This window comes from Schistocerca gregaria, chromosome 1 (assembly GCF_023897955.1).
Source record: "Schistocerca gregaria isolate iqSchGreg1 chromosome 1, iqSchGreg1.2, whole genome shotgun sequence".
Classification (NCBI taxonomy): Eukaryota; Metazoa; Arthropoda; class Insecta; order Orthoptera; family Acrididae; genus Schistocerca; species Schistocerca gregaria.
The window spans coordinates 753930265-753957039 of NC_064920.1; the positions used below are offsets into that span (position 1 = coordinate 753930265).

The following is a 26775-nucleotide window of genomic DNA, read 5'->3' on the forward strand; positions in this document are numbered from 1 at the left end:
ATAGAGGAGTATGTTGTTTCCCTCCCAGTGAAGGTTTAACATTAATGATGTTTTACAGAAACAGTCATCTGCAGTTGTGGAAGCTTTCATACAGCTGTACAATAATGGACTAATATATAGGAATGAAGCCTTAGTAAACTGGTCTTGCAGTTTACAGACAGCAATATCCGATATCGAAGTGGATCATCAGTTGATAGAAGGGCGAACTAAGGTCATTGTTCCCAACTGTGAGGAACCTGTGGAATTTGGTGTGCTTCATAACTTTGCATATCAGATTTGTGGGACAGGTGCGTAGAATTAACGTAAGTTACTGCGCTGAATTAAATTCCAGTGATGTTAAAAGAGAATAATTACTCTTCAACAATATTATGAAAAGAGTAGTTGCTACTCATCATATAGTGGAGATGCTGAGTTGCAGATAGGCACAACAAAAAGACTGTCAGAAAGTGGGTTTTTAGCCTACAAGTCCTTTATTGAAAAGTGCACACACACACAAAAACCAAGGTTTCCAGCTACTAAAACCAGACTACCAATCAATGACCAGAGACTGTGGTCGTGCGTGCGTGCGTGTGTGTGTGTGTGTGTGTGTGTGTGTGTGTGTGTGTGTGTGTGTGTGTGTGTGCGCGTGTGTGTGCGTGCGTGCGCGTGTGTGTGCGCGTGCGAACATTTGTGTATTTTCGATGAAGGCCTTGGAAGCTCACTTTCTGGTAGTCTTTTTGTTGCGCCTATGTGCAACTCAGCATCTCCGCTTTATGGTGCATAGCAACTACCCTTTTCATAATATTGTTACATTCCGTCCTGTCATATTAATTGTGCCTATGGTACATAAATGTGACGACAGTAATAACAGTTATGATGAACTAGTGTAGAATATGGCCTGGTGCAAGTCTGTTTTAAATGACACCACTGGGTTGACTCGCATGTCACGTGTTAAGTGTAATTCTCAATGTAGGTGACTGCAGTGGTGTGTGCATAAAGTACTGTATTGTTTGTGAAGTTATTATATAGATAAGGTAGAAGCTCAAAACACAGGGCTGGTTCTTAGTTTCCATGTCTTGAATAGCATCAAGGGACACACAAACTTAATGTAGCCATCCAGTGACCAGATCATCATCAATAATTTCATGTGCTTCCGCTCCTCAAAAGATTGTGGAGAGGTTTGGCTTTTGATCCAGAACATTGCTCAAAGTGTGGTGACCCCTCAGAAGTATATGTGTGGTGAACCTAGTGCCACAAGATATTACATCACCTGCTTCCTTTCTTATGCTGCAGTTCCCACCTCTGACTATAACTAATCCTCTTTCTTTCTTGTGGTGGTAGCTTTCGATGTTGACGTAGCTATTTCCAAACGTTTCTGTTGCTGTTGTCTTCGAATGAAGACATCAGCTTTTCAGGTGAAGTAATTTTGTTCCCCTCCTGGGATTGACCACCATACTGAAATTTTTCCTCTTGTGGGGACTGACTGGAGAAAACCTCAAATAGTGCCTATAGTGTTGATGACTGTCTGTGCACAGTAACTATGTAGATTCATATGTGCTTAAAAGCCAATGCTGTAACCAGTTTGACATGGTGGGCTTATTATGTACTCCTTTGGTAGAGGGCCCTGACAGAACCAGGGTGACACTTCTAATGCCTGAGCTGTAGCTCCACATGCATGCCAAGAAGCACATGCTTGTCTTCCAAGGTTTCAAGATGGCTGTCGTGCCGTATAATGTTTGCTGTGGTTAAATCATGCACATGGGGAGAGTCCTGGATTGGAATATCTGGTATCAGTGTGGATGTTTCACTCATAAGCTGTATCAGGTTGAACCAACACAATGGTTATTCTGATTCAACCTTCTCAAAAGACAGGTTTAGATATTTCAGTATGGACAATTACAATTCCATCGCTTTCCCCACCATTGCTATCCCATAGGGAGAGTGATAAACCAGACAAGTCAGAGTGAAGTGGTTTATTCAGTATCTGGCGTGTACTAGAACAGATGGAGATACTTAAACAGTGACAAAACCACAGGCGGCAAATTTGGACGAGTGAAATCTTTGGGAAAAATGTGCAGTGGATCACTACTGATTAAGGTTCCCTCTGCTACACAGCGTCGAGCTCCACAGCCATGTGAATGACTGGATGAAATACCAGTGACCACAGCCCCACATAAAACTTTGAGTATAGTGCAGGTATTTAGACTTCAGACAGACGAAGAGCTCCTACCTTATATCGAATAGTGAGGTACACATTTTGTCTGATACATATAAGAAGTCCCAAGGATATCCAAAGGCACTTTCGTCTTACCCTTTGAAGGAAATGTCCTCCCAGAAAAAGTCAGTTAGGGTGTACAGATGTGACATGAAACCTTATGTCCCACTGCCTATGAGTTGTTTCGAATGTTTAAGCTTTAGTCATATGCCAACCCGGTGCAGCAGCAATAATGTGGATGATCACTCCATGATCCTTGAATGTTACTCAAAGACTACATCTACTTAGCATCTGCATTTGACTCAAATGTGTCTTTCCTTCACAAAGGTGAGATAGTATGAACATCCTGATCCGTAAGTCCGGCATCCAAAGTCTCTTGGCAACTTACAACCAATTAACCTCATCAACATGCTCTGTGCAAAATGCTCGAAAAGATGATTGCCCATGAATTATGTTAAGTTCTTGAATCTTGGGACCTATTGTTCCCCCTATCAGTATGTTTTCCAGGAGGGACAATCCACAACGAACTATCTGGTAGGTTGAAAACGGTAATCCAACAGGTATTTTCAAAATGGTATCACAATACTGCTTAGTGCCATCACGTTTTACTTGCCCTCCATAACAGTGGCTTTCAAGGCTCCCCACAAAATTTTGTCAGTTTTTATCCCACTGGTTGTTCTGGATTCGAGATGGTACTTTCCTCAGCTTTCCGTGGATCCAACTAACCGTGTTCCTCGTGGCTTTGTGTCAATTGTCACTCTTCTTCACCACCTTCAATGGGCTAATGACCTCTGCCCTGGTCATCCCTGTGCTGTACATTGCCAACTTTTGCATTTGTTACAGCTCCCACTCTGTATCCATATTCATCAACTAAAGACTAGCTGCATGTGGAAGCTTAATGCTGTTTACTTCCTTGCCCAATGTCTTGGGGTGTGTATTGTGCTACTCTTCTCCATATTTAGTGGGCCTTGGTCTTGTTTCAGCTGCACTGCGGTTGCCAGATTTATGGCTTTACAGACTCTTCAGCTTTGAAATTGTTAGACCCAGTTTGTCATTGTGGCATTCGAATGACCACTGGTGCCTTCCAGTCTAGTCCTGTTGACAGTCTCCTTGCTGAAGTGGGAATCTTCCCTTTTCAGCTACAATGGTATCAACTATTGCCCACTTATGTAGTGACCATCCAAGAGTGTGCTCATTATCCTAAGTACTGCTTTCTTCTTGCATACGAGGTGCATCAAATTCCTAATGCCTGCCTTCAGGTGGGATTACTATTTGCAAAGTACCTCACAACCTTTTGCTGGCGCTACACACACACACACACACACACACACACACACACACACACACACACACACCTATTTGTTGTCCCCATGACCTTTCAGCATCTGTTCCTTTCAGTTCTCCATGAGTATCAAGGCACTACTGTCATTCACACTGATGGCTGTAAAACCATGGGTAGAATGGGACATGCTTTTACATCTTCCGCCAGTCAGGAACAAAGTTCAGAACATGTAGTGTTTTTACGGTAGAATTGATAGCCATCAGCAGTGCCCTAAATATTTTTAATCAAGCCTCCCGTGACTGTGTTTTAATTTGCAGCAAGTAAATGAGCAGTCTCACTGTCATCATCCTGTGATGTCTATTATTCATGATGTTCCCTCTGGCTTCAGTCATATTGGCTGATCAGTTGTCTTTCTGTGGGTCCCAGGTCGTGTGGGTATCCCAGGGAATGAAATGGCCAACTGTGTTTAGCTAGAGAAGTGATTACCCACATCACATTCACTTTGATGATCCTAGGTTTGGATTTGTAGGTGTAAGTAAGGTTTCTGCTCACTCATAGATTGAACAACATATAGTGGTCTACTGCCCCCTATAATATACTCTTCACTCTGCACCATCGAGGAGACTACTGCTGCATGGCACTCCTCTCCTGTTCCTTCTGGAAGGAATTCATCATTCTGTACTGTCTAGGTGTTGGTCATACCAGCCTAACCAATAGTATTATTTCATACACACATTAAAAAAGTTTTGCATCACCTCGGTTCTGAGAGTTCCACAACCTGTACAGAAAATTGGAATAGAGAACAACATAAACATCATTTCCGCCCTTTTTATTGCTCATGAAAACCACACATTGCGTGTTGTACCACCATACAGCAAGACCTTCAGAGGTGGTGGTCTAGATTGCTGTACACACCGGTGCCTCTTAATACCCAGTAGCACGTCCTCTCGCATTGATGCATGCCTATATTCATTGTGGAATACTATCCACAAGTTCATCAAGGCACTGTTGGCCCAGATTGTCCCATTCCTGAACGAAAATTTGGTATAGATCCCTCTGAGTGGTTGGTGGGGTCACATTGTCCATAAACAGCCCTTTTCCATCCCAGGTATTTTCTATAGAGTACAAGTCTGGAGAACATGCTGGCCACTCTAGTCGAGCGATGTCGTTATCCTGAAGGAAGTCATTCACAAGATGTGCACAATGAGGGAATGAACTGTCGTCCAATATGCTGCCGATATGGCTGCACTAACGGTCAGAGGATGGCATTCACGTATCATACAGCCATTACAGAACCTTCCATGACCACCAGCGACGTATGTCTGCCCCACATAATGCCACCCCTGTTCAGCAGGGAAGCTGCACTCGCTGGACAGTGTGTCTAATGTGTTCAGCCTGACCGGGTTGCGTGCAAACACATCTCCAATGATTGTCTGGTTGAAGGCATATGTGACACTCATTGGTGAAGAGAACTTGATGCCAATCCTGAGTGGTCCTTCAGCATGTTGTTGGGCATATCTTTACCACACTGCATGATGTCATGGGCTAAAGATGGATCTCACCTTGGACGTTGGAAGTGAAGTTGCACATCATGCAGCCTATTGCACACAGTTTGAGTTGTAAAACAACATCCTGTGGCTGCACGAAAAGCATTATTCAACGTGGTGGCGTTGCTGTCTGGGCTCCTCTGATCCATAATCCATAGGTAGCAGTCATCCACTGTAGTAGCTAGTTGCTTGGAGAGAAACAAGCAGTTTGCTGCTTAGAAATACAGGAGGGAGGGGTGGCAGGTTTATGGGCTAGACATGCACTAGGCATGTGATGAAAAAGTGCCGGAGTGGGTGGGGAGCAGCGCATGATGAAGCTGATGTGAAGTTGTGAATTGGGAAAGGCTGTTAGGACAGAAGGGGGGGGGGGGGGGGGGGGGACTGTTTGATGGAGGGTGTGGGGTAATGGAGATTGAGGTGAGGAGTGCACTCTTCCCCAACAGTTTCCCTTTCCTCTGTCCTATCACCATCTTCCAAGTCATGTCTCCATATGATGTTCTTTGTGTATCAGTCCCCACTGCCTCCAGTAGCTGTGTCTAATGTTCACAGCCTATACAACTGTCACTGCTTCCTCATTCCTAGCCAGAAAATGGATACATAGGTGGATGTAATAGTAGAAGTGAAATAAGACGAATAAAATGCTGCAAGGCTGGGGGAAAAGTGTTTTAGATAAGCTGTTTAGTTCTATATGTTTACAGCACCCAATGAAATATGCATGGTATTATGAAAGATTACTCTTATAGTGTCAACAATGTTCTTGCAAAATTTCCAGTAAGTTTTTTTGCCACACCAGAAACTATTCTAGGTATGAAGTTTGGCTCGTGAGTGTGGAGGAAAGTTAATTTTTAATGTTTATGTCTCAACATACAAAATTTCATTGTGTGCTGGGTAGTAAATGCACTTTGCAGATGATGAACACACATTGTTGTTTCACGATGGCAATAACTGAGAAAGTGGGAAGACAAGTACAAACTAAAATAGTTACATACTAGGAGATGGAAAACATACAGAAATCGTTGCCCATGCCCTTTGATTGTTTGTGTGCAGCTGTCTTGCAGGTTTTCAGCTTTATGAGGAGTCTGATGAAATATGGAATGTACTGAAAACAGAGTAGGTGACAGTAGACAAAGTTGATAATTCTGATGTAGAAGGATAATAAATCAGAGTCTTGCAAAAAACCAACTCAAATGATTTTGGCACAACATAACTCCAATTAGACAACAGGCTCAAAACTTATTCAAGGCCTCAACTATCTTTCATCATGTCCTGAACTGAGGAATACCTCCTCAAAAGTTTTCTTCCTGGTTCGCTTCAACTGTTTCTGACCCAAGCTATCTTTCTTCCTCTGCCCACAAAACACATGCCATTGACCACTGACATCTCTGAATTTTACTTATGTTAACTCTCTTTATACAGATTTCAATCTTGCAATTCTTTTGCTTCTTTATACCATAGATCCAGGGCTCCCCCTGCTTCTGTTCTTCCCTCCACCATTTGTCTTGTTCTCATCTCATTCTCTCCTTTCCCCTTTCCTTCCACTAATTGTGTGCTTCTGCTTGCCATATACCTCAATTATGTTTTGTCCCCATGACATTCAGTACTCATTACCATTTATGGGTCCATTCTGCAAACGTAAATGGTTGGATTATTATCTGGTAGTGAAACTTTAATTGTATCCACTTTTGGTTTATGATATAGCTACATCAGTTTCAGAATTTAGATATTGATATATTAGAATATGTTCTTCTTTCCTTTGAATAAGGCACTGCGGCTTGGAAATCTACAGTAGAAGCTGAATGAAATTTGATCTGACTAATAGTTAGCAGTTAAAAACATATTTTTTTTTAATTTCAAAACTTTTTGCTGTTGTGAGAGTCCCTTGAGCCCCTTTTTCCTGTTTCTGTTTCAGATGAAGAGATAATTGTATCAACAACAAGAATTGAAACCATGCTTGGTGATGTAGCTGTTGCTGTACACCCTGAAGATCCCAGATACCATCATGTAATTGGTAAAGAAGTTTGGCATCCTTTTAGGGAAGAGAAAATTCCAGTCATAAGTGATGATTTTGTAGATCCTGAATTCGGAACAGGTATTCAAATCATAGGATTTTAAATTTTTGTAGTTTTAATAGTATTTTGTAGGAAAGTTGTGGTAGAATATTAATACTTGTATACTGAAGTAGACCATTTATCGAAACGCAGAAGCATTGAGTCGTTGACAGGTCCTCCTCCTTTCCTTCTTTTTTTTTTTTTGTGTGTGCCTGTTGATGATTCAGTGCTTTATAATAGTCAGAAGTCTTTGATAATCCATAACAAGAGTCAAAATATGATTTCAAAATGGAAAAAATTGTGATGCATATTGTCTGAATGCATTAATTCAGTGCTGCAACCCTTTTCAATCAAATTAGTATTCGACTTATTTCTCAAAAGGAGAATACTTGAAAGGGTCGTGTCTAGGTTCAAGGTGATAACATAACTTAATTTACCATCAAGAAATAGCTCTGACATGTAATACTACCCCTTTGTCTTATTTTTTGGTCCAAGCACATTTGGATGAATCAGGTTGGGGGAGGAGAAATGGGCTCTTAGGTATTCAGTATTGCCTAACTCAGACCACTTTGAGCTCTGGGAGCATCTGGATGACTGTTTCAAGTGAGCCTGAAGATAGTGCATGTCACACAACAGTGTAGAGTCAGTACTTGAACAATTACATATGATACAGTTCTGTGTTAAACTCAACAAAAGTCTTGCCAATAGCTGTCAAGACTTATAGGTAACTCGAGGGAGAAGAAGAAATGGACAATGAATGTAATACTGAGTGGCTGGCAATTAGCAAAAGTAACAAAAAAGTGTTTCATGTTTGTGATCTTTTGAACAATAGCTATTGAATCAGCATGTAGATGATAGCAGACTGATTATTGCAAAAAAATAACAGTGCTCAATATTGATAGTGATAGTTTGAACATGCAGAAAGTATGTGAGAAGGTGGGCCTCAGATGGTTGCCTTATGACTACAGGAACAACCAAGTGTCTATCGAGAGTGTGAGTTTTGGAATGTGTTCACATTTAATCTCATTTTTTGTATATAGTAACCACCAGTGATGAAACATGTAAACAGGTCACAAAGTGCCAGATTTCAGAATGGCACATATCAGAGCCCCTCATCCCAAGGAGGCAAGAACAAACAATTTGAAACCTGAAACCATAAATCATTATCTTTTTTTTTCACTGTAACAGTGTGACTTAGAAAGAAATTGTATCATACAAACAGACAATCAATGCTGCTTACTACATAGATATGATGGAGGAATTAAAGAGTGTCCAGAAAGTATTGCAATTAAATCACTAAAATTTTTTATTGAAAGTGTTGTTACTAATGTGAAAGAAGGTTGGCGATATCTGGCAGCTGCACCATAACAGTGCTCCCTATCGCACTTTTCTCTCTTTATATGTGTTGGAGTTCCTGACAGGGCCTGCATTGGCAGTGCTGCTACAGCTCCCTTACTGTCCTGACCAACAATTGGCGGACTTTTTCCCAGGAATCAAAGCCAGTGTGAATGAAGCCCATTTTGTGAACATCAAAGTGATTCAAAAAAACGAGACAAAGGTTGTAATTGAGGTTCTTGCTAATGTCTTAAGGGGTGTCTACAGTGCATGGTGGAATTGCTAGAAAAATGTATGGATGTTAAGAGGGCTACTTTGAAGAAATTTAAATGTTTATAGTGATATGCTGAGTAAAAATATAATAGACTTGCTTTCCAGACAAACCTCGTATAGTATTGATTAAAAGATTGCTCTATATAAATCATCTTTTTCTGAATATGTATTAAGTACTAATTTTCATCCTGACAAGAAATTAACATTCCAGGTGCTGTCAAAATCACTCCAGCACATGACCGTACTGACTATGAAGTAAGCAGACGACATGATTTGCCAGTGTTGAAAATAATATCAGAAGATGGAAAGCTAAATGAAAATTGTGGCAAGTTTGCTGTAAGTTCAACTTATTTTTAAAGTGAAAGTTCACTGTCTTTTAACATGGAAGATACAGATTTTTCTGTTGTAACTTGTTTGTTACTCTTACAGGGCATTGGAAGATTTAATGTTAGAAGAATGCTAGTTACTGAACTAGAAAAAAGGAATTTGCTGCGCAGTAGCAGTGATCACAAAATGCAAGTTCCATTTTGTAGTCGGTCAGGTGATGTTGTTGAGTTCATACTGAAACCACAGTGGTATGTTATGAATTGCCTGCATTTATTTCTACTATAGTTCATAGCAAACTGTACTTCCACATAAACTGCATTTATAATACAGGTATATTAATTGTCAGGAAATGGCGGAGAGAGCTGTTCTTGCTGTACGTGAAGGAAGACTGAAAATAGAACCTCAAAGCTTTGAAAGAGTCTGGTTCACTTATTTGGAGAATATTCGGTATGTATTACACTGCTGTTTAAAGACTGTGTACATCTAAATCAGTACCACTGGGTTTCTTTTTTTGTACCCATGCCTATGTGAACAGTCTTCTAATCAGTAATATCCAGCATATATATAATTGAGGTATTTCCACTTGTTGATCATGATTTCAAGTAAAATCCTATCCATTCCTTGTGCAACTCTCTGCAACTAGATTGTGATTTACTTTTTTGTGAATTTCCAATCACTTTACTGTTTTTGTTCGCTCTCTTTCAAAGAAATGTGTGAATTTTTTATGGTCTCTATATTACATCTACATCTGTACTCTCAAAGTCACTTTACGGTTTGTGGCGGGGTGTATTTTGTGTACCAGTGTCACTTCCCTCTTTTCCTGTTCCAGTCACATATGGTTTGCGGGAAGACCAATTGCTGGTAAGCCTCGATGAGGGCTTGAATCTTTATAATTTTATCTTCATGGTCTTTTCACGAGATATTCATTTTAGGAAGCAATATATTGGCTGACTCTTCAAGGAATGAAAGCTGTCGGAACTTTAACAGTAGACCATACTGTGATGCAGAACATCTGTCTTGCAGTGTCTGCCAATGGAGTTGGCTGAACTTATCAGTGATGCTATTGTGCTTTCTAAATGAACCTCTACTGAAATGTGCTGCTCATCCATGGATCTTCTCTGTTTCCTTTATCAGTCCTATCTGGCACAGATCCTAGAGCAATATTCAGGTACTGGACAAAATAGTGTTTTATAAGGTACCTCCTTTGTGGATGACTACATTTTCTGTGGATTTTTCTAATGAATCATGGTCTGGAATCTGCCTTACTTGTGATTAATTTTATGTGGTCATTCCACTTCAAATTGCTCCTTACACTTAATCGTGTATATTTTATTGAAGTAACTGGTTTCAGTGGTTGTTATGCAATCAAGAAGTCATACAATAAAGGGTCTTTATGTCTGTGTATTCACAATACATTACATTTAACTGTGTTGGAGGACAATTGCCACTGCTAGCACAAATTGCCAATCCTCTGCAAATCTTTCTGCATTTCACTACAATTTTCTGTTGTCATGACTTCTCTGTGTACTACAGCATCTAATAGGTCATTTATATGTATTTTGAAAAGTAATGAAATGAAGTGATTGTGTGGGTTTGATGGCCGGAAGGCCCCATCTGGGGAAGTTTGGGTGCCAGGTGCAAATCTTATTTCATGTGACGTCACATTGGGAGGCTTGTGCATCGGTAACGGTGATATGATGATGAGGACAACACCCAGTCCACAGGCAGAGAAAATCTCCAACCCGGCCGGGTATTGAACCCAGGCCCACTGCATGGTAGGCAAACACATTACCAGTCTGTTAAGCAGGTGGACTTTGAAGTAACGATCCTATAACACTCCCCTGGAGTGCACCTGAAGTAACCCCCCACCCCCACCCAGGGGCTCGCCAGTGTTTGGCGGGTTCGTGCTTGGTACCATGGGGCCACAGCCTTCGCAGCATTTTTCACTTTCGTGCTGCATGTCTAGACTCAGCCTCTTGCTATTCTTTTTACCCTCCCTTGGGGAACATGTGAAGGATGTTATTGGGAATGTTCTGCATTGTCTGTCGCTGACATAAGAACAGTCTCACCTTTGTTTTTCACTCCTTTTTCCTTCCTTTGTTTCCCTTTTGATCGTCAGTATGGGCTGGTCCTCCTCCTTCTCTGTTACCTCCTGGAGTCCGCTTTCAGCACTTGCTACGGCGGCTTAACTTCACACTACCTGCATGTTTCCCAGTGGGTGTGAACCCTTCACCACCTTGGCTTTGTGAACTGGCCCATGTTAACCTCAGCCTTCATTCACTTCCTAAGGACACTACTCCAGCCTCAGTCTATCACCTTCAGTTTCATGACCTTCGCATGGAACTTTGCGATAATATCTTTGTATACACTGATGGCTCTCAGACTGACCGTGGGGTCAGGCGTGCCTTTGTCATTGGCACCCATGTCTATCGATATCAGTTTCCAGCACATTCCTCAGTATTTACAGCCGAGCTCTTCATTCTGTATCAGGCCACAGAGTACATCCGGTGACACAGCCTTTTCAATTGTGTACTATGCTCAGACTCGCTCAGTGCCCTTCAAAGTCTATGTGCGGCATACACTGCCCATCCCTTTGTGCAGCATGTCCAGGAAAACTGTCAACTGCTCACTCTTGGTGAAGCCAGTGTGATGTTTCTGTGGGTTCCCGGTCATGTCGGTCTGCCAGGAACTAAGGCTGCTGACGCTGCTGCCATAGCTGCAGTCCTCATACCTCAGCCCACAAGTATCTCTATTCCCTCCGATAATCTCTGTGTTGCCATCTGTCAGGAGCTGGTGTCCCTTTTGCATTGTCAATGGTCCTCCCTTCATGGGAATAAGTTCCGGCTTATTAAGCCTCTCCCAGTGGCTTGGACGACCTCCCCTCGGCCCTCCCGCCGGGAGGAGGTTATTTTAACTCAGCTGTGTATTGGGCACTGCCTTTTTAGCCATCGTCATTTGCTAAGTGGCGCTACCCCCACCACTTTGTGTACATTGCACTCTTGTTTTAACTGTCTGCCACTTCCTGACGGCTGTCTGAGTTATCAACCGTTTTAGCAAATGACGCCTGGGCTGTTGATTGCATCTTACTTTTTGTCTGCCAAAGCAATATGGTGAAGCCCATTTAATTTTTAGTTTTGGACTTCCGTTTCTGTATGGTGTCTTTTTTAGACCTTTTCCTATGTGCCTGTTTGTAGCTGTCTTCCATTACGTCAATTGGGACAGATGTGTTGTCATTTTTTAACTGCTCTCTATCTTCATGCTATGTAGTTTTGACTTGGGGGATTATGACCCCAGTTGTTTTTGCACCCTAAAGCAAAACAAAACAAAACCAAACCAACCTGAAGTTACTTTTATGTTGAAGACCTCTGTCTGTTTAGAATGACATGCTGTGTTCTGTTTTCCAGAAACTCTTCAGTGCCACCACACAGTTGGTCTGATATTCCATACACTCATATTTTGTTCATTAGGCAGCAGCATGGATCTGTATCGAATACCTTGCAGAAGTCAGGGGACAATGGATCTACATGGGCGCCTGTCTCTACTGCTTTGTGTCTCTTGTGGACGAGCAGAGTGAGCTGGGTTTCACATGATCGTTGTTTTCGGAACCCATATTGGTTCCTAAAGAGATTTTTGCCTCCAGAAATGTCATAAAATAAGAACATAAAACATTCCAAAATCCTACAACATACCGACATAATAGATACTGGTCTATAGTTTTACACATCTGTTTGATGACCCTTCTTGAAAATGAGAATGATCTGTGAATTTTTCCTATCACCAGGAACACTTCGCTCCTCTAGAGCCCTATGGTTCACTGCTGTTAGTAGAGGGCAAAACTCTTTCATATACTGTTTGTGGAATTGAATTGGTATCTTGTCAGGTCCAGTGGTGTTTCCTTTGTTGAGCAATTTAAGTTGATTTCTATCCCTTGGTAACTTATTTAGATATCTGTCATTTTGTCATTCATCTGACAATTTAAAGGAGCAGCTACATGTGATCTTCCTCTGTAAAACAGTTTTGGAAACACACATTTTGTATTTCGATCTTTTTTTGTGACTTTTCTGTTTCAGTGCCATTGTGGTCATGGAGTACCTAGATAAATGGCTTTGGACTATGTACTGATTTCACGTAAGACTAGAACTTTTTAGGATTTTTTGTCAAGTTGGTAACGAGAGTTTTACTGTCATATTTGTTGAATGCTTCATGCATAACCCTCCTTACACTAATTTTGGTTTTGTTAAGTTATTGTTTGTCTGTGAGGCTGTAGCTACATTTAAATTTGCAGTGAAGCACTTTGCATTTGCAACAATTTCCAAATGTGGTTATCAAACTACAGTGGGTCTTTACCATCTCTCACAGTTATGTTCGGTACATGTTGTCTAAAACATATTGTACAGTGCTCTTGAAATTTGTCCATTGATGCTCATCATTTTCAGTGCTGGATGTGGAATTTTTGTGATGACCTGTCAGATAATTTGAAATCAGCCTCTTGCTGCCCTTGCTAAACTGAGAGATCTTTCTGCCTTTCTTTGTATTCCTATTTACAGCCATATTCAATGATGCGGTAATGGCCTTATGATCACTGATTCCCTGTTGTATGTTAACTGAGTCGAAAAAATCAGGTCTGTTTGGCACCAGCAGGTTTAAAATGTTATCTGAATGAGTCAGTTCCCTGATTAACAGCTAAAGGTAATTTTCAGAGAAGACATGTAGAACTGTTTCACAAGATTCTCTGTCCCTACTACCTGTCCAAATCATTTCAGTCTCCCAGTCTATAGCTGGTAAGTTAAAAGCTCCCCCCAAAACTATAACGTGACTAGTAAATTTACACAAAATACATCTCCTATCTTCACCAGATGGCATGGCCTGTGAAGCAGACATTGAAATCGAATCTGTTATGTGTAGCAGCATGTTCTACCATTGAGTATTCAACTCTTCTCTTGGCCACAGTTTGCTAGTGCCCATCCATTTGAGTGGCTGCTAGTTGGTGGTCATGCCTACATAAAATTCTGTGCAGAAATTACAGCAGAGCTGATACGGGGTATAACTGCTGTCATAGATGATCGTGCCTGTGATAGTCTGATAGAATAAGATAATGCTGTGACTAGACTGGATTAGGACGTATTGGGTAGGAGTACCAAACAGTTCCTAAATTTTGGTCTTCCACCTGTACAACAAGGAATGGGAGTAGGTAGGGAGCATGGATGGACTAGGATAATGTACAGATTGTGGATAGGCTTTTCATTTCAGGGCTCAATGATAAGTACTTGAAGTACTAGCAATGGATGTTGTCAACTTGTTCCAGTCTGACATGGTATTTGGTGATGAGAGAGATGCTTCTTTGTATTTGGTTCCTGTAAAAAGAGAGGGGGGATGGGATTGGAGTATTAAGACCATATGTTAAAATATATAGGGAATTCTGTTTGCAGACTAGGTTTGGGAGTACTGCCTGTCTGTGAAAGCCATTGCCCGGTACGCTGAAGATGTGAAGAGTATTTCTGTGGTAGGATTTAAGCCAGTGGTACCATGAAAAAATATACACTGAGGTGACAAAATCATGGAATACCTCCTAATATTGTGTCATATCTCCTTTTGCCCAGCACAGTGCAGCATTTCGATGTGGTGTGGACTCAACAAGACATTGGAAGTCTCCTGCAGAAATATTGAGACATGCTGCGTCTGCAGCAGTACATAACTGCAAAAGTGTACATGAGTTGACCTCTTGATTGTGTTCCATAAATGTTTAATGGGATATTTGTCCAGAATGTTCTTCAAATCAGTTGCGAACAGTTGTGGTCTGGTGACATGTCGCATTGTCATTGATAAAAGTTCTGTCATTGTTTGGACACATGATGTCTATGAATGGCTGCAAATGGTCTCCAAGTAGTCAAACATCCAGAGGACCTAATCCATTCTACGTAAATACAGCGCACACCATTACTGAACCATCACAATCTTGCACAGTGCCATGACTTTATGGGGTCTGCGCCTCACTTGAACCCTACCATCAACTAAAATTGGGACTCCTATGAGCAGTCTAGTTTTCCAGTCATCTAGGGTCCAACCACTATGGTCTTGAGCCTAGAAGAGGCACTACAGCTGATGATGTGCTGTTAGCAAAGGTACTTGCATCGGTCATCTACTACCATAATGTATTAATGCCAAATTTTGCCACACTGTCCTAAGGGATACGTTCATCAAACATCCCACATTTATTACTCAGTCTTGACTTAAACAATTTTTATACATCATCATCATCATCATCATCATCATTTAAGACTGATTATGCCTTTCAGTGTTCAGTCTGGAGCATAGTCCCCCTAATAAAATTCCTCCATGATTTATACAGTACAGGAAAATTGAACTGACCAATTAACGACGGCTACTACAGTGTTACTGTACATGATGTAGTTTGATCACTAAGATCACCAGTGAGCTGACACCAAACACTAGTTACTCAAAGTCTTCAGACTTCTACTACGTCAGAGGTAGGGACAGAGCCACTGCTCCTGAAAAGCTTTGCAGATAATGGTCACTGGTATTTTGCATAAAATGGATAAATGTATCCTAATGCATGATGTCACGTCCGTAGTGTATCATTGTGTACGTGGAGCTTTGCTGGGACAAGTTGCCTGCAGACTTTACAGTCTGCATGAGAGGAAGCAGGTCTGGTTCACTGATCAACAATTTGTTGCATGTAACTCACAGCTGATATCCTGGAAGGATCCAAAATGTAGATTCACAGTTATTGAGTTATAAGTTTTTTGCCAATTTTTGGTGTTGTAGTGGATGGATATCGCTCCGCCTATGGTTGTTATTTTTGATTTGTCACTCCTAAAAGTAAAGTGTACTATATCATAAGCTACTCTCTTGAGGGGGTGAACATTTTTAATCAGTCACATTATTCACAGTAGTAGATCTCATTCAGATAGCTCTGAGAATGTTTTCTCCTCTCCTAATCACATGGTTTTCCTTTAAGTCACTCTTTCTACTGATGGGCTCTCTGATACTCCAGGCTACTACTCCAGCAGTACATAAAACAACTGTTCATATATGGCCAGTTATTTGTAGACACGAGTGTGACTGAACAAGTAAAAATTCAATTCACCTGCAATTATAGGCTTTGAAAGTCACATTCCAGTTCATTTTTATGTTGGTTGAATAAAGTACAGGAAGCATCCTTGGGGTGTAGAATCTGCTCTTATTCTTTTCTTTTCCAGTTTTCCCATGGTCCATTGTTTACTATCATACAATGCTGTGCTCCAAATGTACATTCTCAGAAATTTCTTCTTCAAATCAAAGCCTGTGTTTGACACTACAAGGTGTACAACTATGCTTCCGCCATTTTTCCCCCAACATTTGAGGCTAAATGGAACAAAATGGTTACACATGTATCATTCAAAGTATTTTCCATTGCTGGCCACTACTTTCTCCCATCTTTTGGGCAGTGTATGAATCCCATGTTGAAAAAATTATTCATCTTTTGAAGTGATCCATGAATTGATCCAATTTGTGACTTCTTCATTAGATCGGAAGTGTTGATCAGCCAGGCCGTGGGCCATTGATCTAAACAGGTGATAGTCAGAGGGAGCAATGTCTGGAGAATATGGTGGGTGGGGTAGGACTTCCCATTTAATGTTTCCAAGTATGTTTTGACCAAGTATGTTTTGACCTCTTTTACACTGTGGGGTCGAGCGTTGTCATGCTACAAAATCACTTTATAGTGCCTCTTGCTGTATGGCAACCATTTGTCTTTTAATGCTCTGCTCAAACGCATTAACTGTGTTCCGTAATGAGCATCTGTGATTGTTTCACTTGGTTTTAACACCTCATAGTACATGACGCTGAGCTGGTCCCACCAGATGCGGAGCATGACCTTGGAGTCTTGAATATTTGGGTTGGCCATTGACATGGAAGCATGGCTGGGATATCCCCATACTTTTTTGCATTTGGGGTTATTGTAATGAACCCATTTTTCATCCACAGTCACAATGCAATGCAGAAATCCCTTCCATTTTTGCCTCTGAAGCAACTGTTCACAAACATACAAATGCCATTCAACGTCTATTGGTTTCAGCTCACACGGGATCCAAGTTGCTTCTTCCTGAATCATGCCCATAGCCTTGAGACATTTCTAAATGGCTTGCTGTATCACCGCCACTAATTGTGCCAATTCTTCTTGAGTTTGACTAGAGTCTTCACTCAGCAATGTCTCCAATTCTGCATCTTTGAAAACATTCTCTCTTCCATCACTATGCCGGTCTACGACATTAAAATCTCCATTCTTGAAGCATTGAAACCAGTCACAACATGTTATTCCACTAATAGCATCCTTACCATAAATACTTGAGAGCATTCGATGAGGCTTGGCCGCTGTTTTCTTCATATTGAAACGAAACAGTAACACATCCCACAAATGACGAGAATTAGGCTCGTAAACTGACATTTTCTATCAAGAACAACTTTATGATTCAGACACAAATTGACTAATGTTTGAAAGATGTTATGGTGACCAAGGTCCAAGCTAACTGCCTAATGTCTGCGATCTGTTTCTTTCGACCGCTACTTACCGTTGCCACCAGCTATTGGCAAACAGTGGAAGCAAAGTTGTACACCTGGTAGTTCACTCCTCTTTATCAGAAATGCACTTCCTGCAGTGCTAGTTTGCTTTTGATATCCGCCTTGCTCTATCTGTAATTGGTTATTTTGCTGCCTTGATAACATAATTCCGTAACTTTTTCTATTTCTTGACCATCAATTCTGATCCCCCCATGAACCATGGACCTTGCCGTTGGTGGGGAGGCTTGCGTGCCTCAACGATACAGATAGCCGTACTGTAGGTGCAACCACAATGGAGGGGTATCTGTTGAGAGGCCAGACAAACTTGTGATTCCTGAAGAGAGGCAGCAGCCTTTTCAGTAGTTGCAGGGGCAACAGTCTGGATGATTGACTGATCTGGCCCTGTAACACTAACCAAAACGGCCTTGCTGTTCTGCTACTGCGAACGGCTGAAAGCAAGGGGAAACTACAGCCGTAATTTTTCCCGAGGGCATGCAGCTTTACTGTGTGATTAAATGATGATGGCATCCTCTTGGGTAAAATATTCCGGAGGTAAAATAGTCCCCCATTCGGATCTCTGGGCGAGGACTACTCAAGAGGATGTCGTTATCAGGAGAAAGAAACCTGGCATTCTGCGGATTGGAGCATGGAATGTCAGATCCCTTAATCGGGCAGGTAGGTTAGAAAATTTAAAAAGGGAAATGGATAGGTTAAATATAGATATAGTGGGAATTAGTGAAGTTCGATGGCAGGAGGAACAAGACTTTTGGTCAGGTGAATACAGGGTTATAAATACAAAATCAAATAGGGGTAATGCAGGAGTAGGTTTAATAATGAATAGGAAAATAGGAGTGCGGGTAAGCTACTACAAACAGCATAGTGAATGCATTATTGTGGCCAAGATAGATACGAAGCCCACACCTACTACAGTAGTACAAGTCTATATGCCAACTAGCCCTGCAGATGATGAAGAAATAGAGGAAATGTATGATGAGATAAAAGAAATTATTCAGGTAGTGAAGGGAGATGAAAATTTAATAGTCATGGGTGACTGGAATTCGACAGTAGGAAAAGGAAGAGAAGGAAACGTAGTAGGTGAATATGGATTGGGGCTAAGAAATGAAAGAGAAAGCCACCTGGTAGAATTTTGCACAGAGCATAACTTAATCATACATAACACTTGGTTCAAAATCATGAAAGAAGGTTGTATACATCGAAGAACCCTGGAGATACTAGAAGGTATCAGATAGATTATATAATGGTAAGACAGAGATTTAGGAACCAGATTTTAAATTGTAAGACATATCCAGGGGCAGATGTGGACTCTGACCACAATCTATTGGTTATGAACTAACTGTAGATTAAAATTGCAAAAAGGTGGGAATTTAAGGAGATGGGACCTGGATAAACTGAAAGAACCAGAGGTTGAACAGAGTTTCAAGGAGAGCATAAGGGAACAATTGACAGGAATGGGGGAAAGAAATACATTAGAAGAACAATGGGTAGCTTTGAGGAATGAAACAGTGAAGGCAGCAGAGGATCAAGTAGGTAAAAAGACGAGGTCTAGTAGAAATCCTTGGGTAACAGAAGAGATACTGAATTTACTTGATGAAAGGAGAAAATACAAAATTGCAGTAAGTGAAGCAGGCAAAAAGGAATACAAACGTCTCAAAAATGAGATCGACAGGAAGTGCAAAATGGCTAAGCAGGGATGGCTAGAGGACAAATGTAAGGATGTAGAGGTTTATCTCACTAGTGTTAAGATAGATACTGCCTACAGGAAAATTAAAGAGACCCTTGGAGAAAAGAGAACCACTTGTATGAATATCAAGAGCTGAGATGGAAACCCAGTTCTAAGCAAAGAAGGGAAGGCAGAAAGGTGGAAGGAGTATATAGAGGGTCTATACAGGGGCAATGTTCTTGAGGACAATATTATGGAAATGGAAGAGAAGGTAGATGAAGATGAAATGGGAGATATGATACTGCGAGAAGAGTTTGACAGACCACTGAAAGACCTAAGTCGAAACAAGGCCCCGGGAGTAGACAACATTCCATTGGAACTACTGACGGCCTTGGGAGAGCCAGTCCTAACAAAACTCTTATCATCTGGTGAGTAAGATGTATGAGACAGGTGAAATTCCCTCAGACTTCAAGAAGAATGTAGTAATTCCAATCCCAAAGAAAGCAGGTGTTGACAGATGTGAAAATTACCGAACTATCAGTTTAATAAGCCATAGCTGCAAAATGCTAACACAAATTCTTTACAGACGAATGGAAAAACTGGTAGAAGCTGGCCTTGGTGAAGATCAGTTTGGATTCCGTAGAAATGTTGGAACACGTGAGGCATTTGTAGCATTTGTAGACTTAGAGAAAGCTTTTGACAATGTTGACTGGAATCTCTCTTTCAAATTCTGAAGGTGGCAGGGGTAAAATACAGCGAGCGAAAGGCTGTTTACAATTTGTACAGAAACCAGGTGGCAGTTATAAGAGTCTAGGGGCATGAAAGGGAAGCAGTGGTTGGGAAGGGAGTTAGACATGGTTGTAGCCTCTCCCCGATGCTATTCAATCTGTATATTGAGCAAGCAGTAAAGGAAACAAAAGAAAAGTTCGGAGTAGGTATTAAAATCCATGGAGAATAAATAAAAACTTTGAGGTTCGCCGATGACATTGTAAATCTGTCAGAGACAGCAAAGGACTTGGAAGAGCAGTTGAACGGAATGGACAGTATCTTGAAAGTAGGGTATAAGATGAACATCAACAAAAGCAAAACGAGGATAATGGAATGTAGTTGAATTAAATCAGGTGATGCTGAGGGAATTGGATTAGGAAATGACACTTAAAGTAGTAAAGGAGTTTTGCTATTTGGGGAGCAAAATAACTGATGATGGCCGAAGTAGAGAGGATATAAAATGTGGACTGGCAATGGCAAGGAAAGTGTATCTAAAGAAGAGAAATTTGTTAACATCGAGTATTGATTTAAGTCTCAGGAAGTCGTTTCTGAAAGTATTTGTATGGAGTGTAGCCATGTATGGAGGTGAAACATGGATGGTAAATAGTTTAGACAAGAAGAGAATAGAAGCTTTCGAAATGTGGTGCTACAGAAGAGTGCTGAAGATTAGATGGGTAGATCACATAACTAATGAGGAGGTATTGAATAGAATTGGGAAGAAGAGGAGTTTGTGGCACAACTTGACTAGAAGAAGGAATCGGTTGGTAGGACATGTTCTGAAGCATCAAGGGATCACCAATTTGGTACTGGAGGGCAGCGTGGAAGGTAAAGATCGTAGAGGGAGACCAAGAGATGAATAAACTAAGTAGATTGAGAAGGATGTAGGCTGCAGTAGGTACTGGGATATGAAGAAGCTTGCGCAGGATAGAGTAGCATGGAGTGTTGCATCAAAACAGTCTCAGGACTGAAGACCACAACAACAACAACATCAACAACAACAACAACAATTCTCATGTTAAGTTTCTCACTGTTCTCACTCCTGTTACTTCTCATTACTTCTATCTTTCTTTGATTTACTCTCAATCTGTATTCTATACTCATTAGATTGTTTATTCCATTCAGTAGATCATTTTAATTCTTTTTTTGCTGTCACTGAGGATAGCAATGTCATCAGTGAACCTTATCATTGATACCCTTTCACCTTGAATTTTAGTTCCACTCTTGAACCTTTCTTTTATTTCCATCAATGTATAGATTGCATAGTAATGGTGGAAGACTACATCCCTGTCTTAAACCCTTTTTAATCTGAGAACTTAGTTCTTGGTCTTCCACTCTTATTATTACCCCTTGGCTCTTGTACGTATTGTATACTATGCATCTGTCCATATATCACACACCAATGTTCCTCAGAATTTTGATCATCTTGCACCATTTTACATTGTTGAATGCTTTTTTCCAAGTCGACATATCATATGAATGTGTGTTGATTTTTCTTTAGTCTTGCTTCCATTATCAATGGCAACATCAGAACTGGCTCTTTGGTGCCTTTACCTTTCCTAAAGCCAAACTGATCTTCATTTGACACATCCTCACTTTTTTTTCCAATCTTCTGAATTATTCTTGTCAGAAACTTGGATGCACAAACTGTTATGCTGATAGTGTGGTATGTACAGGGTGGCACGCGAAATGTGTTACCATTTTGTTTTTTAACATAAACTTTGTTGTCAATACAATCTGAAAGGAACATATACTACAATGAAGAGCCGTCCATGGAGATTTGTTCTAACTCATCACATGCTCAATATGTCCACCATTTCATTTCCTAACTTCCTTCAAACGTTCACTGAAGTTAGTGATTACCCTACGGCACGTTTTCCGTAATTTCACTGCAAGCTTGAAGAATAAGTCTTCTGAGCTCCATTAAATCATGTGGACATTTCGGGAAATTTTTTTCCTTTAAGTACCCCCGAAGAAAAAAGTCACATGGATTGAGATCTGGACTGTTGGGGGGCCAATTTTGTCCGCCATTGAAGTGACCTGGAAACCTGAGTGAAATGATCCGCATGTCGAAATGCTCGTGTAAAAACTCCAACACAGTGTTTGCAGTATGTGGCCTTGCTCCATCTTGCATGAACCGCAGTGTGTTGAAGGGCAAGGCAGTAGCAAGAAGCTGTGGAATGAAGCTATTGCAAAGCATGCTTAGATAATACTCGCTGTTCACAGTTTCTTCAAAGAGAAAGGGTCCAATAAGTCCGTGACTGGAACTTGCTGCCCACGCTGTAATCCTTGGAGAATAATGTTGTCATTCATGAAGTAATTGTGCGTTTTTAGTGGCCCAAAAGCGTACATTTTGTTTGTTAACCACACCGTCTAAATGAAAATGTGCCTCGTCTGAAAACCAAATGTTGTTGACAGTTTCCTCCCTTTCCTGCACCCACTGAGCAAACAGTAGTCTCTGCTGCTTGTGTTCTTAGGTGAGCTTTTGTGCACAGGTCATCTTGTATGGGTACATACGGAGGTCACTTTTAAGAATGCGTTGAACGGAGTGTCTGGATATTCCCACGTGCACTGCTGCCTTTATACACAATTTCTCGGGACTTCTCTCTACAGCAACTTGTACTGCTTCAGTATCCTCCAGCGAACAAACAGGCTTAGGCTGAGGTCGCTTCGCTTCCAATACTGTTCTATCCTGTACAAATTTATCGTACAACCTGTGGATGGTCTTCTTGCAAGGGACCCATCGTGTGTTAAACTGTTGTCAAAAACGCCTCTGAGTCACAACAAGGCTTTTCGTTTAATGAAAAAGTAACACAATTGCTGATCGTTGCTGTGTTGTCAGTCTTCCATTGTCAGCCATGGCTGCTTACTAGTCTCCTAGTGGCAGTATCGTGAATTACACGTCATTTCATAACTCATTTGTTTTTACAAGCTCTGCTGGTACTGCTGTAGAGCTCCCAGCGGGATATCTAATATTCATCGTAAATTGTGAAAGAAACAATTGGCAACACATTTCGTGCGCCACCCTGTACGTGACAGAAATGTCCACGTTTAAATAAAATTTGTTTCAAGTGCAGCCAAAGTGGCCACATTGCTGCTGTCTGTGTTACACAGTATAATGATGCAGTATTAACCAGTTGGCTATTAGTTCACATATTTAACAAACAGCTGATAAGCTTGTGTTGTAATTGTCTATTTGGGAACCACAATTGAGTTCTGAGGCTGCAGTCTCATTGATCAGTTTGGCTACATATCATGAGCTGGGTACCCCATTACAAGCAGTTAACAAAACAGTAGTCTCTTGCAGTTGCTAATGAATACTGTCGAGGGTTCAACTGGTTGTGGCCACAAAATATAAGAATGCAGAGGGCCAAGTAACATTATTAGTGGTTGAGTTTACTTTGGCATAAAATATTTTTGGATTGGACGATTTTTCAGTATTTGACTTCCAAAGTATTGCATATGTTAATTTAGTGCCCCAGTCATTCCTTTTCATGGCCTCCCGTTGTTTTTTGAGTCCCATAAACAGTTGTTTGAGCCAACATTGGGTAAAGCAAGGGATTTGCTGACTCTGGCTCACATTCAGTTTAAAATGTCTATGACCTGTATGCAGCTCCATGCTTGTCTTATGCCATTTCCAAGAGAAAGATGTAGTTAAAGCTGAATTAGACAGACTATGGGCATTAGGAGTGGGTCAGTGGGCAGTGCCGTTAGTAGTGGTTAGAAAAGCCAATGGGGTAGTTCAGTTGTTTGGCAATTTTAAAGTCACAATTAATGCCCAGAGTAAGGTGGAGGTGTATTCTATTCAGTATCACACACCAAGCAGTTTGTGGTCAGGTTGGGTTGGCTGGTGGACAACATCTTTCAAAGATTGATTGGAGTTTCCCCTCGATGCTAAGTCACTGCATTTGCTCATTATTAATTCAATGTTTGGCCTCTATAATTGTGCCGGATTGCCTTTGGCATTGCATCAGCCCCAGGAATTTTTTAGCGTTCTATAGAGAAGAGAGTTTGCTTTATCTCAAAGTGTGCAACTTACGTAGCTGGTTTAATTGTCACAGGTGTCACCAGGAAAGAACATTTGCAAAACTTAACAGGGAGTGCTGCTTCAGGCATCGGTGTACAGTGGTCTATATTGTAAGTTGCAAAAGTGTATGTTTTCTACACCCAGTGCCAAATATTTAGTGCATGTCTAAAGTAGGATGGACATTAAACCACTCAATGACCATGTTGCAGCAATTGATAAATTGTCCGTTTCTCAGAACTTGAAGGAGCTGCAGTTGTTTCTTGACAGGGTGTTGGAGGTTCACATCCTCTACATCAGCCTTTGTAAGAAAGGTGTGAAATTTGTTTGATCAGATGCTTATCAGCAGGTTTTTATGCAACTGAATCATGTTTATGCCATGCCTTGATACCTATGATGCAAAGAAAATGGCTAATGGCTACTGAAGCATCACAGTATGAATTGGAGACATACTGTCCCACAGAAATCCTGAAAAATCAAAACAAATGACTGCTGTTGCATCTAAGATCCTGTTGCCTGCCCAAAAGAATTACTACCAGATAAAGAGGCACGGGCTCTCATGTATGGTGTTTCACGTTTTCCTGTGTGGCTCCAGATTTCACTTTTTGATGGATCATAAACCAGTGATGTCGTTGTTTAATCCTCAGCCTGACTCCTTGATAAGACAGAGAATACAGCATTCTGCATTACTTCTCAGCAATTATTTTTACTATATCCATTTTTAGTCCATGGCTCAGCATGCCAATGCTGATGTGTTGTCCAGATTGACAATGGGTCCTAGTAAGGAGTGACAGGGAAGAAACTGTTTTGTAATTGATGATGCTTTAGAAACAACACTGCAAAACTTCTGAAATTTTCCCGGCGTATTTCTTCTTCTAATAATTTCTGGGTATGCAGCTGGATCCCGTCGACATTCTACCACGATATTTCAGCCCAGAGATGTCCGGCCATCATCAGGTGAGTACACAACTACTGAAGAGCCCAGTTGCAGTCGCGGTATTTATGCCGAATCTCGCGCATGCGAAATGTACTGGTATCCTACAGTGCATGCGTCAGGTGTTGACATGCGCGGCATAGCCGAGTTGTACATGCTGCCCTCGGTGGTGAAAATAAAAGATCGTCTAGTCATTGAGTATCGAATGACACTGTCGATTCCGCTGTGATTGTATAATTTTAATAACAGGATTCCAAGTTTTATCCAGCTGAAAGCCGTTGTCACGATTTATAAGATTATCGGCAAGACGTATTTCCACTGATTCCTTGATTACGGAATCCCAAAAACCAGAAACTGGAGCTAAAATTTTTGTTCCATTGTATTCCATTGAATGTCCCAATGAAATACAGTGCTCTGCTACTGCCGATTTTGACGGTTGGCGCAGACGGGTGTATCTTTCATGTCCTATACATCGTTCATGGACAGTTTTTGTCGTCTGGCCAATATATGCAGAGCCACTTTCACAGGGAATTTTGTAGATGCCTACTTTCTTCAGTTGTAAATTGTCTTTAACGGAACCAAACAGGGGCCGATTCTTGGCTGGTGGACGGAAGATAACCTTGATTTTATTTTTCTTCAGTAATCGGCCTATTTTCGACGACACATTCCCGACGTATGGAAGGAACGCAGTTGATTTAAAGTCATCATCAGTGTCCTCAGTGCGTTGCTTCTTGTTATGATAGTCGTGCATGGCCTTCCTTATTTGGCGAGAAGTGTAGCCATTCTCTTTAAAAACCTTTTCCAAGTGTTCTAATTCTGCGTGGAGGTTTTCATCATCCGATATTATATGTGCTCGATGTATTAAGGTACTGAGAACACAGGCTGTTTGCGCTGGGTGATGGCAGCTTGACACCTGGAGATACAGGTCTGTGCGAGTCGGTTTCCTGTACGCAGAATGTCCTAATGACCAATCACTTTTACGGCGTACTAGCACGTCTAGAAATGGTAAAGTGCCCTCTTTTTCAATCTCCATCGTGAATTTGATGTTCTCATGTAATGAGTTTAAGTGATGAAGGGATTTCTCCAGTTCCTGTCTGCCATGAGGCCATACAACAAAAGTATCATCTACATACCGCCAGAAGACCATAGGCTTTAAAACAGCAGACTCAAGTGCTTTCTCCTCAAAGTCCTCCATAAAGAGATTAGCTACCACAGGTGACAAAGGGCTCCACATGGCGACGCCGTCTGTTTGTTCAAAGAATTCGTCATTGAATAAAAAGTACATTGAGGAGAGTATATGTTCAAACAAGGCCGTCATTTCTGCACTGAATAAGTTACCAATAAGATGTAATGATTCCATTAAAGGAACTTTGGTAAAAAGTGAGACCACATCAAAGCTGACTAATAAATCCGAGCTGCTAAGCTTAACTTCCTTCAAGCGACTGACAAAATCCTCGGAATTACGTATATGGTGGCAACACTTACCCACATACGGCTTTAGTAATGAGGCCAGATATTTTGCTGTAGAATAGGTCGCAGCACCAATATTACTCACTGTTAATCATAATGGGGCACCATCCTTGTGTATCTTCAGAAGACCGTAGAGTCTTGGTGGTACTGCATTCTGTAGTCTCAATCTCTTGATAACTTGTTCAGGTAGAGAACAGTCGTTCAAAAGGGTAGCAGTTTTCCTTGATATTCGGCTTGTTGGGTCCTTTTCCATTCTACGGTACATAGAATCATTTAGCTGACAATATATCTTCTCGTTGTAGGCTTCTCTTGTCAGAAGAACTGTGGCGTTACCCT

At 41.1% G+C, this 26775-nt stretch overlaps 1 protein-coding gene across 1 annotated transcript in view; it reads left to right on the top strand.

Moving 5' to 3' along the window:
• LOC126267740 (valine--tRNA ligase-like) overlaps nt 1-26775 on the top strand; it is a 120259-nt gene that overhangs the window by 26006 nt on the left and 67478 nt on the right. Inside the window, exons 4-8 of the mRNA XM_049973046.1 lie at nt 59-287; nt 6933-7112; nt 8891-9015; nt 9109-9254; nt 9337-9453. Of these exons, the coding sequence (XP_049829003.1) occupies nt 59-287; nt 6933-7112; nt 8891-9015; nt 9109-9254; nt 9337-9453 (797 nt within the window). The remainder of the gene's footprint in view (nt 1-58; nt 288-6932; nt 7113-8890; nt 9016-9108; nt 9255-9336; nt 9454-26775) is intronic.